At 47.2% G+C, this 15,044-nt stretch overlaps 1 protein-coding gene across 1 annotated transcript; it reads right to left on the bottom strand.

The window, feature by feature from the left end:
* Positions 1-10,436: 10,436 nt before the first annotated feature.
* LOC120979380 lies at positions 10,437-13,508 on the bottom strand. The gene is made up of 2 exons (XM_040408103.1): positions 11,784-13,508; positions 10,437-11,718 (listed from the first exon to the last, which is right to left on the bottom strand). The coding sequence occupies exons 1-2, from the start codon at positions 13,484-13,486 to the stop codon at positions 10,437-10,439; spliced, it is 2,985 nt and encodes a 994-aa protein (XP_040264037.1). The 5' UTR covers positions 13,487-13,508.
* Between the last annotated feature and the right edge of the window lie 1,536 nt (positions 13,509-15,044).

The following is a 15,044-nucleotide window of genomic DNA, read 5'->3' as shown; positions in this document are numbered from 1 at the left end:
CCCCCTGAGCTGCCTGCAGAGCAATGAATGGGGAGATCTCTGATCCATGTGAGGTACAGGGCTGGTTGTAAGTTTGTTACCATATGATGTGGCTGATGGGTGACTGTCACCGATCACTATAGTCCTGAAATCCTCAGTAGAGAAGTAACGCACAACCATTCCGCATTACAAGAATAGGAAATCGTCACTGAAGTCCATTAAGTTTCTATCAGTGAAGAAAAGTGACAAAGAAGCAAATAATGGAGTCTCTTCTTCTGGAGAATAAGACCCCGAATGATTGTTCCCTGAGGTTAATGCATTTGGTTACAGGCGATTATATAGTAAAATTAGTGCCGACGAAGAGCAAATTACAGGCAGCGCAGAAGAATCTTAAGAAATTTGAGGGATCATCAAGTTTAAGTACAAAGGATAATGAATTAAAGGAATTGCTCAACACATTCCAAAATCTACTAATGGAACGTAAAATATATATTACACTTAGAAATTGGCTAATAGAAGAGGAGCGATTACTGCGCTCGCTGAGGTTCTGTTACAGCAGACGTCTCATGGTGATTGATACATTTACTTCTGGGACTTAGCTACAAAGTAAAAGCAAAACTGAAAGTGCGTCTGTCGGCTCCTCCTAATACTGGATTTCTGATAGGTCCAGGGCTCAGTGTCAGCCGTATGTCTGCCAGATCGGATATGAAATCAGGAGCCTCGGTCGCTGGTGATAGGAACACGAACTTCCCAGTCACAAGCTCCTTGATACAGAAGATACTGCACCTGATCCACTTCAGACAGCAAGACGACTTCCTCCTCCTTCCTGGGATTCTGCAGGTTTAGAAAGCATAGGTGCTTTCTTGTAGAAACAGCGCCGCCCCTGTGCACAGGTTGTGAGTGGTATTACAGCACAGCTCCGTTCACTCCAATGCTGCAAAACCAGACACAACCCATGGACAGAAGTGGCAGCTTCTACAAGATAGCAGCCACGCTTTTCTACACTTGGGTGACCTTATGTACAGGAGTATGATACCACAACCAGGGATGGTATAGTGGTCACAAAGCCCAGTAGTGGGTGCAATGACAGGGAGCTGTGATATCGCGGCTTCCCATCATTATACCCCTCAGATGCAGTGTTCATACATGATCGAGGCATCTGAGAGTAAAAACTGTGTCAAATTAACAGAATTTTTTTTTTAAATCCTACTTACCGCTAAAGAAAGGCAAATATCCGAAGTCAATTCGCATAAAACTTCGTACTAATACTGTATGGAGCAGGAGCTCCGCACCGTATTAGAATGTATTGGCTCCGATGAGCCGAAGTTATTGCTTCGCGAGACTTCGTGTAATAACTTAATTTGTGCTGTAAAAACCATTTCCCGTACTCGGGTTCGGTTCCAAGTGGTACCTGCTCCTGCTCCGTACAGTATGCGAATCGACTTCGGATGTTTCCTCCGAAGTCGATTCGCTCATCCCTACTTACCGCCTCCATTTGCTCGTGACAGGCCAGCCGCCATCTTGCTTGAAGATCTGGCATGAAATCTCGCTCAGCCCGAGATGACGTCGTCACGTCAGTCGGCGTGGTGATGTCATACGCCACCATGCACGGGATGTTTTTTACACTATTTCAGGTTAAATTGATTTGCTACCACAAAGCACGAGGAAATTTGGTTTCGCGGTGAATGAAATTTATCCTGAGAATTCGGATCGAATTAGACTTCGTTGGATTCTATTTGCTCAACTCTTATCAGGACTAATAAGTCCTCATACATCGAGGTCCATGGCGATTGGCGATTGCATTTGCCTATAGCACTTGCATCATTTGGGCCCTTGATAAGCACATTTGGGGCCCTTTGGTGAGCACGTGCATGGGCACCTACTATCCTGGCCATCATTTGGGTGGGCGAAACCTGGCAGGCACAGTACCTCACCACTAAATAAAATCTGCAGCTCACCCTCCAGACACCCCCCTGTCCTAGAACCCGATGGTCTGATCCCCGCAGCGATTTCCTATATAATTACGATGTACGGTGTTACATCTCTGCCAAGAGCCGGGCAGATACAGATGGAGTATTTGCAGCTTCATCCAATATAATGCGAGGAGAATCTATTCCATTCTGAATTCAAGTAGAGCAATTTTATTAAAAGACCTGTCAACAAAATTGTTCACTTCCAACCTCCCACCGCAGCCGCGATTTGCCTCCAAATATCTATTAGGCGGCTATTCTCCTTCAACACCTGATTAATTACATGGGGGGGGGGGGTGAACGTTCCTTTAAAATCTCCTCATTCTGTCCAAAAACAAGCACAATAAATCTGCAGCACGAGGGGCGGCAGTAAGGCCACACGCTGGGGAAGTCTGCAGGTTTTTAATCATTTTTTCTTTACAAATAATGAAATAAAAATGTTAGATAGATCACATAAACATCAATGGAATGTGGATATTTTGTTGCACTTTATATCCATAGCAGCTGTTCTGTGCATCCATATAGGGAAAATCTGTACCTGGGATTTTACTTTCCTTGAGTCCGAAGGCAGCACAGCATGGGTTAAGCTAGTCTTCATCCCCTTGGCTAGGACCGCCCACCTAGATTAAAATAATTAATTAATTAAATCATTAGTAGAGACTATAAAGCTGGCCTCCCACAATGCTCCACTGTGTTTAAAAAGAATAGACTTTCATTCAATGCAAAAATAACAAAATTTATTTAAGGGAGGGTATACTTGTGCTGCCTTCGGACTCAAGGAAAGTAAAATCCCAGGTACAGATTTTCCCTTTCCCATTTCGTCCTACAGCAGCACAGCATGGGATTTGTATAGATCATGAAGGGGGGGATTTTTCATCAAGAACTGCACTTAATACCCCAGTGCCAAAGGCTGAGCTTCTAGCGTTGATGTCTAACCGATAATGCTTCATGAAGGTCTGAGATGAGGACCAGGAGGCAGCATTGCAGATTTCTTCTATAGATACATGCGCCTGTTCAGCCCAGGAGGTTGCGGCAGACCTTGTTGAATGGGCTTTAATTGGAAAAGGAGAAACCATCTCTTCTAAGGAATATGATTCTTTGATAGTATCCTCTAGCCATCTAGCTAATGTATCTCTGGAAGGTTGTTGCCCTCTTCTTGGACCTGTGAACAATATGAACAAATTTTCGGCTAACCGGAACTCTTCTGTTCTCTGGAGATAGATCTCGATAGCCCTTTTCAGATCTAGAGTATGTAGTAGAGTTTGTTCTTCATCAACCGGGTCAGGAAAAAACACGGGGAGAAAGGCTTCTCTATTATTGTTAGCAGTAGAAGGCACCTTAGGAGTAAAAGATGGTATGGTGCGAAGAAGGACCCCATCAGGCAGGATTCTTAAATAGGGGTATTTGGAAGACAGCGCTTGAAGTTCACCTACTCTTTTTGCGGAGGTGACCGCAACCAGAAACAATACCTTGTATGACAGCCATTTTAAGTCAGTTTGCTGCAAGGGTTCAAATGGAGCAAGTGTAAGCCTCCTCAGAACCAGAGAGAGGTTCCAGACTGGTGTAGGCTCTCTATGTGTAGGTTTCAATCTTCTTATTGCTTTGAAGAATCTGAAAATAAGTGGGTGATGGAGAAACTTGTTCTCAGTCATAATATTGATAGCTGTCATGTGCGCTTTTAATGTGTTAGGCTTAAATCCCTTCTGGAAACCTTCCTGAAGAAATTGAAGAATGGATCCGACCTCAATCTTCACATGGTTCGCTTAAGCCAACCAGGCTGTAAACCTTTTACATATTCTAGCGTATTTTTTATTAGTAGAATCTTTGCGGGAACATAATAAGGTCTTAACTACAGAATCAGAGAGGCCCATCTGCATTAACTTAGCTCTCTCAACCTCCAGGCTGTCAGATGTAAATGGTTCAGGCTCTGGTGATAGAGACCGTCTTGTAACAGTAGATCTGGAACTAGGGGAAGCTTCCAGAACTCCCCCTTGGATAGCTGGAGTAGTAAAGGGAACCACGACCTCCTTGGCCAGAATGGGGCTATTAATATCGTCTGAGGCTTGTCCATCATTATCTTCCTCAGGACTCTTGGAATGAGAGGTACTGGAGGAAAAATGTAGACAAACAGGCGTCTCCAACTGAAGGAAAAGGCATCCAGTGTTGTGGGTTTGTCCAGCTTGTTCAGAGAGCAGAATTTGGGAACCTTTTTGTTCGATGCTGATGCCATCAAGTCCCACTCTGGACATCCCCATCTGGTCACAATCTGCTGAAATATTCTCTGGTTCAGCTCCCAATCTGCTGGGTCTATTTTTCTCTGGCTCAGACGATCCGCTTGAATATTCAAGCAACCTCTTATATGCATGGCTTTTAGCTCTAAGATATTGGCTTCCGCCCAACAGAAGATCTCTTTGCACAACTTCAGGAGGGAACTGTTCCTGGTTCCCCCCTGCTTGTTGAGGTAGAATACAATTGCAAGATTGTCCGAACGAATCAACACTGGTTTTCCTACTATAAGTTTCTTGAACTGGAGAAGTGCCAGTTGCACTACCTTTAGTTCTTTGAAGTTTGAAGACTTCTTCCTGTCCTCTGAGGACCACAGCCCCTGGATCCAACTGTCTTGAAGATGGGCTCCCCAGCCTCGTCCAGACGCATCCGTAGTGATTACCACTGGGGGTAGATATTTGAAGGTCTTCCCCTTGGATAGATTCCTGGATTGCAACCACCACCTGAGGCTCTGAACTGTTGAAGGCCTTAGACTCACTCTTGCTTCCAGATTGTGAGAAGTGTGATGCCAGACCTGAAGCATATTTTGCTGTAGGTCTCTGGTATGGATTCTTGCCCAAGGTACCGCATCCGTTACTGCTGTTAGATGTCCCAGGGTCTTCATCACTCTGCGGACTGTGGGAGAATGTAAAGAAATGAGAATCTTTATTTCTTTCTTCAGAGCTCTGATCTTTGGTGGGGTAAGAAACAGAGCCATTGAGAGTGTATCTATCTGCAGGCCCAAAAAAATCTTTGAAGTAGTGGGAATCACATCGGATTTCTCCCAGTTTATTAAAAACCCCAGTTTTTGAAGCGTCTTGATAGTTTGTTTGAGATGTAAGTGTAGAAGATCTTCTGACTGAGCTACCAGTAACCAGTCGTCGAGATATGGAAAAACTTGTATTCTCTGGAGACGAAGATGTACTGCAACCAGGACTGCCACCTTGGTGAAGATTCTGGGAGAGGAACAAAGGCCAAACGGTAGTGCTTTGAACTGGAAGTGAGACACTTTCTTCTTTCTTATGACCGCTATTCTTAGGAATCTTCTGGATTCTTCCCTTATGGGGATGTGCAGGTAGGCGTCTCTTAGATCTAGAGAGACCATGAACTGATTTTCTGTGAGCGCCGCTGTGATAGATCTTAATGTCTCCATTTTGAAATGGATCTTTCTTATGAATTGATTCAGGTATCGAAGGTGTATTATAAGCCGATACTTTCCCCCTGGCTTGGGAACCTGAAATATTTTGGAGTATACTCCGGAACTTCTTTGATGCATGGGTACTGGTTCTAACGCCCCTTTCTCTATAAATTCGTCTAGAAGAGAGAAAATTTTGGGATCTTCTTTCTTGTTCAGTAGAAATCTGTCCCTTGGATGACGATCTAGCTCCAACATGTATCCTTCCTTTATGATGTTTAGAACCCAGGTGTCTGAAGTAATCTCTTGCCACTGTGAGTAGTGATGTGTGAGCCGACCTCCTTCTTTTTGGCTTCTGGCGTCAGAATTCCTTCTTAGAGGGTTTTCCATCCTCTGATTTGTGATTTGATTTTTCTGAAGGCATCCAGGATCTTCTGTCAGGTCTACTTCTGTTGAAGCGTCCTCTTGATCTATACCTTCTATAATTTTGTTCTCTGTAGGGACGAAAAAAACGCTTCTTTTCATTACCCTTGAATTGGGGAAAATTCAACGCTTTTTCTTCATTACTGGATTCCAGCAGTCTATCTAGATGGGACCCAAATAACTTCCCGGGCTCAAAAGGGAGTGAGCATAGATTATTTTTTGATGCTGAGTCTCCAGACCATAATTTGAGCCAGACAGATCTTCTGACGGAGTTGGAAAGCGCCATATTCTTAGCTATTAATCTTAAAGAATCTACAGAGAAATCACAGAGGAACTCTGCTGCTAGTTTCAATGTGGGTAACTGTTGGAGTAATTCTTCTCTGGACACACCGTCTTCTATGTCTCTGCCCAGGTGACTTAGCCAGACCCTCAGAGCACGGGCTACCGGAACCGAAGCCATAGCAGCTTTATTTGTAAGAGACAGGTAGGAATGCAATCTTTTTAGGAGACCGTCCGCCTTTTTCTCCATTGGATCCTTGAGAAGAGAAGAATCATCGCTAGGAAACATGGATCTCTTGGCTAATCTGGCGCCAGCAGGATCAACCCTAGCAGGAACTTCCCAACTTGTAGACTCAGCCGGGTCTATTTTATATATAGACTTGAATCTTGAACCTAAGTTTATTTTTCCTATTGGCCGCTGCCATTTTTTACGCATAATAGTATTGAGTACTGGATGGCTAGGAAAAACGGACACCTTCTTCTTGGGAAAATAAAAAAGGTTATCTTCTTCCTTATCGGCTGTCTCCTCTTTTTTTGATTCCATGATGTTTTTTACTTCCTTAATCAAGTGATTTGCATTACTTTTGTTAAACAAAAAATTGTCTTCCAGGGTAGGCAAGTCAAGCTCTGAGTCTGAAGACACTTCACCCTCAGATCTAGAAGACTCCTCAGAAGATGATGGAGAGACATAATGCTTCTTATGTGTTAAACGCTTTTTCTTTTTGGCTTGCGACAAAAAGGCTTTAAACATAGACATTAATTTTTTGGTTTCTGCATCCGACACTTCTTCTGGATGCGAGCAATTTTCACATATATTAGATGACCAGTTCAGGGGTAAGGGCTGAACACATGAAATACATAGAGCATGCTTAGTCTTCTGCCTCTTATTAGATCTGGGTGGAGACCTTAGAGAGTCCACATTACAGCTTGTACACAGATCATCTGTACATTCATCAGGCAATGGCTGTTCACAGGACTTGCATAGCCTATGCCTGCCTTTGCGGGATCTTTTTCCCCCTTTCTCAGAAGAGAAGGACATCTGCAGTGAGAAAAGGGGAATCATGAGAACATATATATATATAAATACAGGATTTGCCTGACCAAGACAGGCTTTTTACCTTATTTCTGCTAGAGCTCGGCTGCCAGGCACAAAGGGGCGCCGAGCTCTGCACAAAGCCGCTTTATATACTTAACTTAATTAGCTGTAGGGGCGCTTGTAGAGGAGGCACCTGGTGTGCTTGAAGACGCACTTCCTGCGTTCCACGGCGCGAACCGGAAGTTCGGATCCCACTTCCGGTCCCAGACGCACGCCTCCTGCGATTTGAAATATCTTCCAGGAGAGTGAATCACTCTCCTATTCAGCGCCACAGCGGCTAAGAACGGCAGCCAGGGAACCACACATGGCACGCGCCGATTCTTACAGACCATTAGAACCTGGACACACCACGGTATGCGGTCATATAGGTGGGCTTCATCCTCAAGGAATGAGGACAAAAAAAAACACAGTGGAGCATTGTGGGAGGCAAGCTTTATAGTCTCTACTAATGATTTAATTAATTAATTATTTTAATCTAGGTGGGCGGTCCTAGCCAAGGGGATGAAGACTAGCTTAACCCATGCTGTGCTGCCGTAGGACGAAATGGGAAAGTCGGAATCCTTTCTTTATATCTCTGTATCTGTTCTGTGTATCTTTGTATCTATTTTGTATCTATTCTGTTTCATCTGCAGAACCCTCCCCTGCGAGGGCTTGCTGGTCCTTCGTCTCTGCTTCTGGTGTTTTTTAGATACTGGTTCACAGGAACCTTGTCATTGGTTTGGAACAGATGACACAATAAGTTTGTGATCTTTCCATGACTTCGGCCAGCCATGTCTGCCGCACTGATGTTATATACTGATATCAGTTACCAGAGGAAGAAGAAGAAGCCCATAGTTCCCAATACAATTTCTTCTTCCTCAAGCCAGCACTAGGGGGAGCTCACTGCATACAGAGTTATTGTTCAGATCAATAGGAGCCGGACAAATTCATAAGTAATGAGCTCCCTCTGGTGGTTGCAGCAAAAACTGTCATAAAATACAAGTCTCAGTAGGTTCATCTTCTGTCTGCAAGTTTAGCACAACTTCTGCAGCACCTGATACAAAGTGGTTATTATAAATGCTGGCTATAACCCAGGATTATTATAAAGTATATTATTGTGTGAATATATGGGACAAAAATATTTGAATCTCTCAGAAAAAAAATTAACAAAACAATTATTTGCTTCTCATGCTCTCGAAGTAAAAGCTGCCGCAAGCAGAATTACTTTGTGTAATTAAGGGTAACTGACAAATTATTTTGGACAATAAGATGTAATTTGTCTATGCAGATGAGCTGATTAAATAGATCAATATTTCACATCCCCAAATGAAAGACAAAGCGAAATTGTTTCTTTTCAGAAATTTTGCTAATTATAGCTAATGACCCAGATGAGATATGCAGATGAGCTCCACGAATCATGGAAGACACTGCTGCAAGTAAATTGTCTGAAGGAAAACCTCTAGTTTAATAGCACTCTGCATTCTGGCTATAAACTCAGCAAAATGCTTTATAATATACAAGAAGTGATTTATGGCTGGGGTTTCCATCTTGTCACTTCCCAGCTACAAAATTACAATGCTGGAAATGTACTAACAGCTGCAAAGCTCCATCCCAGGTATACAACTATTGAAAGTAACTCTATCTAGTGAGCTCCCTGTAGTGGTGGCTGTATAATCTGTATATAGTGAGCTCCCCCTAGTGGTGGCTGTATAATCTGTATGTAGTGAGCTCCCTCTAGTGGTGGCTGTATAATCTGTATGTAGTGAGCTCCCCCTAGTGGTGGCTGTATAATCTATATGCAGTGAGCTTCCTCTAGTGGTGGCTGTATAATCTGTATGTAGTGAGCTCCCCCTAGTGGTGGCTGTATAATCTGTATGTAGTGAGCTCCTTCTAGTGGTGGCTGTATAATCTGTATGTAGTGAGCTCCCCCTAGTGGTGGCTGTATAATCTGTATGTAGTGAGCTCCTTCTAGTGGTGGCTGTATAATCTGTATGTAGTTAGCTCCCTCTGATGGTGGCTGTATAATCTTTATGTAGTGAGCTCCTTCTAGTGGTGGCTTATTAATCTGTATATAGTGAGCTCCCCCTAGTGGTGGCTGTATAATCTGTATGCATTGAGCTCCCTCTAGTGGTGGCTGTATAATCTGTATGTAGTGAGCTCCCCCTAGTGGTGGCTGTATAATCTATATGCAGTGAGCTTCCTCTAGTGGTGGCTGTATAATCTGTATGTAGTGAGCTCCCCCTAGTGGTGGCTGTATAATCTGTATGTAGTGAGCTCCTTCTAGTGGTGGCTGTATAATCTGTATGTAGTGAGCTCCCCCTAGTGGTGGCTGTATAATCTGTATGTAGTGAGCTCCTTCTAGTGGTGGCTGTATAATCTGTATGTAGTTAGCTCCCTCTGATGGTGGCTGTATAATCTGTATGTAGTGAGCTCCTTCTAGTGGTGGCTTATTAATCTGTATATAGTGAGCTCCCCCTAGTGGTGGCTGTATAATCTGTATGCAGTGAGCTCCCTCTAGTGGTGGCTGTATAATCTGTATGTAGTGAGCTCCCCCTAGTGGTGGCTGTATAATCTATATGCAGTGAGCTTCCTCTAGTGGTGGCTGTATAATCAGATGATTTTCCTATTTCATGACGTAAAGTCATGATTTTATTAAAGACACGGAGGCGAGTATTGCTATTCTCCTTCTTTACTCTGACCAATAGCAACAAAGAAAAAAATGAACATGTGACCAAACCCCTCCCCATAGTCCTAGTATAATAGGTAACTCCTCCTGTAAAACCTCCTCTTTCTTTGTAACAAGAGTCCCAAAAGTCCCAACGAAACTGGAAACCGAAACATTCGGGACATCACGGGAAGGAACCGCCAGTCATCTGGGCGCGAACCAGGAACAAACCGGAACGAAGTCTTGACAGAATAGTCCTCGTCCCGTCCACTTCAACGATCGGCTGGAACCGAAACTGCCGACCCTCCAAAACCTCATGCAGAACAACGAATACTGCTCAACATTTCAGTCTCAACCTAAAGGATGAAAAAATAGAGAGTGATAGGAGACGAATTGATACAGGATATCCAATCTACATGGTTGCGCAAAACCTACTCAGGAAAAACTCACAGAGTTAAAACATAATGCTCAAGACAAAGCAATCCATCAGACATGTAATCATAAATACTTACATAGGGAGGGAAAAATAAGGGAGGGCAATACTCGCCTCCGTGTCTTTAATAAAATCATGACTTTACGTCATGAAATAGGAAAATCATCTGATTTTATTACAAGACCCGGAGGCTCCGATTGCAAGTTCAAAGTCTAAGACACGTTATCAATGATGGAAGAAAACACATGAGGACTTGGTCTAAAATAAAACTCCCTGAACGTGGAGACACTGGACCAATCCGCCAACTTCAAAATGTCTTCAAGTCTGGCCCCAGAAACCGCCAACGAGGTAGCAGATGCCCCCCTAGCGGAATGTGCCGAAAAAAGAGAGACGTCCACACCCGACAACTCCATGATCCACTTCATCCACCTCGCCAACGTGGGAGTAGTCACCGGAGCAAAAGGCCGAATCGTGGAAAGGAAGAGCTGCGGAAGCTCTCGAGATCTATAAGGAGAAGTGCGAACTTCATATTCCTTAAGGCACGCCACAGGACAAAGCGAAGGCGAAGCAGGAAAAACCGGATAGGAGACAGAGCGTATGTGGGTCTTAGTCCTCCTAGAAATGTCAAACGTGACCCCTTCCGGGGTGTAGGAGCGGGCATCATGATCCAGAGCCCTGACATCGGACACCCGCTTGCAAGAAATCAAACAGAGAAGAGTGACCAGTTTCGCAGACAACTGCCTAAGGGAGAGTTCAGAATTCTGGGGCCAAGCAGACAAAAAGGAGAGAACACGAGACATGTCCCAAGTGGTGGTGAACCTTGGTCTCGGAGGTCGAGACATACGCGAGCCGCGCATCAGCCGGCAGACCAAAGGGTGTTGACCCGCAGGCGTCCCGTCAAAGCCTTGGTGAGACGCTGAGATGGCAGATCTGAACAGGCTGATGGTGCGATACGCCTTGCCCTGGTCGAAGAGGGAAGACAGGAAATGTAAAATCTCCGTCACAGGTGCTGAAATGGGATCCAAGTCCCTAGCCAAGCACCAGTCAGCCCAAAACCCCCAGGCTGATCTATAAGATCTCCTGGTTCCTGGGGCCCATGCGTTCTCCAGAAGGACTTTAGCTGTACCCGAAACTCCCGGGACCTCCCAGGGTCCCCTGAAATCCGACACGCCAGCAGGCGCAGTGTCCCGTCCAGGAGAAGAGGATGTGGCTGGCGGCGAGGGTCGCGGAGGAGAGTCGGCGACGTCGGGAGAAGGCGAGGGATCTCTACCATCATCTCCAGAAGGTGGGGGAACCATGATTGGGAGCTCCAAAACGGGTCCAGCAAGGTCAGTTCCGCGACACACCGGCGCACTTGAATGAGGGTCCGCGGAATCAGTTGGAACGGCGGGAACGCATAGAGGATCCCTCTGAACCAATCTTGGAGGAATGCATCCACGGCCTCGGCTTCCGGATCCGGGCGCCAGCTGTAAAATCGTGCCAGTTGCGTGTTCAGGCGCGAGGCAAACAGGTCGATACAGCAAGGTCCCCAAATCGACATCAAGGAGCGGAACACCGTTGGATCTAACTGCCAGTCGCTGGAATCCGAAAGATGACGAGAACTCCAGTCCGCGTGGATGTTGTGAACGCCCGGAAGGTATTCTGCCAAGACCACCAATTCCTTGAATAGGCAATAGTCCCAGAAGTCCTTCGCCAACCGTGATAAAATGGTGGACCGGGTTCCTCCCATGCCGTTGATGTAACGTACAGCTGACACGTTGTCCATACGCAATTGAATGCAGGATCTGGCCGTGTCCCTCGTGAAGCTCTTGATTGCAAAAGAGCCCGCCAACAGTTCCAACGCATTGATGTGGAACCCCGTCTCTATTTCTGACCAGCCTCCGCCAGTCGTGATTCCCTCGCAGTGAGCCCCCCAGCCCGATAGGCTGGCGTCCGAGTCCACCACGAAATCCGGGCGCTGACCAAAAATCGCCTTGCCGTTCCAGGCATGCAAGTTGTGGATCCACCAGGACAGCTCCTCCCTGGTTTCCTCGTCCAAGGGAATCCAGTCCACGTAGGAAGCTCCCTTCCGTAGATGAGCGATTTTCAGGCGCTGGAGAGCCCGGTAATGGAGCGGGGCTGGGAAGACCGCCTGGATGGATGATGCAAGAAGGCCTATTATCCTCGCCAGCTGACGTAACGGGATACGGGGGGACGACCTGGCTCTGAGCAGTTCTTTGCGAATCGACCGAATCTTGGCCGATGGTAAGCTGAGGGTCCCCGCTGTGGAATCCACCATGAACCCGAGGAACTCCATCTCTCGGGATGGAGAGAGACAGGACTTCTCCCGATTGAGCAGGAACCCCAGCTCTGAGAGCAGGTCCATGGTCCAGCGAAGGTGGTCTAGTAACACCGAACGGTCCTGAGCCATGATCAGGATATCGTCCAGATAAATGATGAGGCGAACTCCCCGACTGCGGAGCCAGGCCATGGCTGGACGCATCAGTTTGGTGAAACACCATGGAGCCGACGAGAGGCCGAATGGGAGGCACGTAAACCGCCAAACGCTGCCCTGCCAAGAGAAACAGAGGAGATTTCTGGACACGTCCTCTACCGGTACCGTAAGATAAGCGTCTTTTAGGTCCAATTTGACCATCCAATCGCCCATCTGCAGTAAATCTCGCAGTAAGTGGATCCCCTCCATTTTGAAATGGCGGTAAACGACAAACGCGTTGAGAGCGCGTAAATTGATGACGGGTCTCATCTGACCCCCCTTCTTTGCAACCAGAAAGATGTTGCTGATTACCCCGTAAGGGGGTCCTGGGGCTGGTTCTACTGCCCCCTTGCGGACCAGGTCCGACAACTCTGAGTCCACCAGAACGCGGTTCTGTTCTGACAACACCACCGGGTGTGGGAGAGAAATGGACAGAGGGAAAGACGTCAGTTCTATGTGAAAACCCCTGACCGTGGATAGGACCCATTGGTCTGAGGTGATGCGGGACCAGGCCTGAGAAAAGAGACGTAGTCTGCCCCCTACACAAGCATTTAAAGAATTGAAATGGGGCAGCGGTCTTACCGTAGGGGCGTCTGGAACCGGGTTGTCCTCTATATCCCCTGGATCTCCAAGGATTTCCTCTGGATGGGAAGAAAGGCGCAGGATCCCGCCTGTGCTCCTGGAAAGCCGGTCTTTGTGAGGAGCCTCGACCCGAGCCACGGGACTGGTACTGGGCGCGGCCGGACAGACGGCCCCTGAAACTGCCGGCCCTGGTAGAGACCCTACCATGGAAAACTCTTTTCATGGAACTTTGGGCCTTATCTAGGGCGGTGAAAGCGCCTACATAGCGGCCTAGGTCCTTGATGAAGGACTCTCCAAATAGTAGGCCTTGAGCCTCCTTTCCCGTCTCTGTCAGTGCCAGGTTTGCGAGTTTTGGTTCAATTTTGAACAAGATTGCCTTGCGCCGTTCCATGGATAGGGACGTATTCACGTTGCCCGTAATGCAAATGGCGCGCTGCACCCATTCGCGCAACTCTACTGGGTCTACCTGACCGCCCTCAGCCTTAGCTGACTCCGCCAGATCAAAAATCTTGGCTAGAGGGCCGAACACGTCCAGGAGCTTGTCCTGGCAGGAGCGCAGGGCTGACTCCAGGCCCTTACGCGGGTTCCAACCCGCTTTAGAAAGGAATTGGATCATTTTCGGATCCACAGACGGGGTATCGCAGACCTTGTTGGGGATGATCGGTCTGGGGCATTCCGCCCTGAGCTTATTGCGGGCCTCTCTGGATAGAGGGCACCGCACCCGCGCCTCCAAATATTTGGACACATGGTCCAAAGGTAGCCATTCCGCGGAACGCGGGTGATGGAGCGAGTCAGGGTTAAATAACGGGTCCCCAGAGGGGTCCACCAAATCTGCAGGAAGTGCGTCTGCAAACGATCTTTGAGTACTACACCCGGGTAGCGGGTTAGATTCCATGACCCCGGAGGGATCCTGCTCTGCCTCCTCAAAGGCGTCATCAATAGCCTCCTCCTCAGAACCGACCTCAGAGTCAGTAGCCTAATCCTGTTGTGCTCTAGCACATTTCCATTCTCGCGTGCGTTCTGCCTGACGCGGACAGGCTCTCTTGCGCGAACCAAGCGCGCCAACATTGGTGGCAACATCATCACCAGTCAAGGTTGTTCTGGAGGCATGCGGCCCAGGCCCGGCTGGTTTGGAAACCGTAGCGGGCTGCGGCATACTAGAGGTAGCTGGATGGGCAGCTAGGGCCTGTGCAATGGACTGGGATATGACAGATGTCATGGATCCCATAGCTGCTGCAATGGCATTTGAAACAGACATCTGAAAAGCCTGAGCTTGATTTGCCTGCATTCTGCCCTGATCAGTGTGCACAGAAGGGGTTAAATCAGCCAGAGGAAGTTCCTCCTCTGCTGAGCCCTGATCACTAATGTGGGACCTAGGCATCTTCTGGCCCTTGTATTGCCCCAACTTCCTGATCTTAGGATGTAATATAAGATGGGATGCCCCTATGGATTGTAGTTGGTGAATGGCAGGGGGATTTGCCCCAAGCCAACGGAGAAAAAAGGACAGCGCTGGAGGGAGAGGGAAAAGGTACAACCTGTCTGCATGCAGGAAACGCTGGCAATGATGTCCTGAGCGCAAGTAACCGGAAGCGCCCGAAATCTTGTGAGATCTCGGGCGCCGCGCTCTGAAGCAGAGAGCCGGAGGCGGGAAAATCCCCCGACAGGAGAGAGATCAAAGTAAACGCCGCGTCAAGCGCAGCACTGGAAATCCCCCGCTCTGAAGACAGAAACAGGCGGGGGAAGAGCCAATATGAAGGGGAAGAAG

The sequence above is a fragment of the Bufo bufo genome, chromosome 9 (assembly GCF_905171765.1).
Source record: "Bufo bufo chromosome 9, aBufBuf1.1, whole genome shotgun sequence".
NCBI lineage: Eukaryota > Metazoa > Chordata > Amphibia > Anura > Bufonidae > Bufo > Bufo bufo.
Note: the sequence above shows the minus strand (reverse complement) of the source record. Positions and strands in the feature narration are given on the sequence as shown.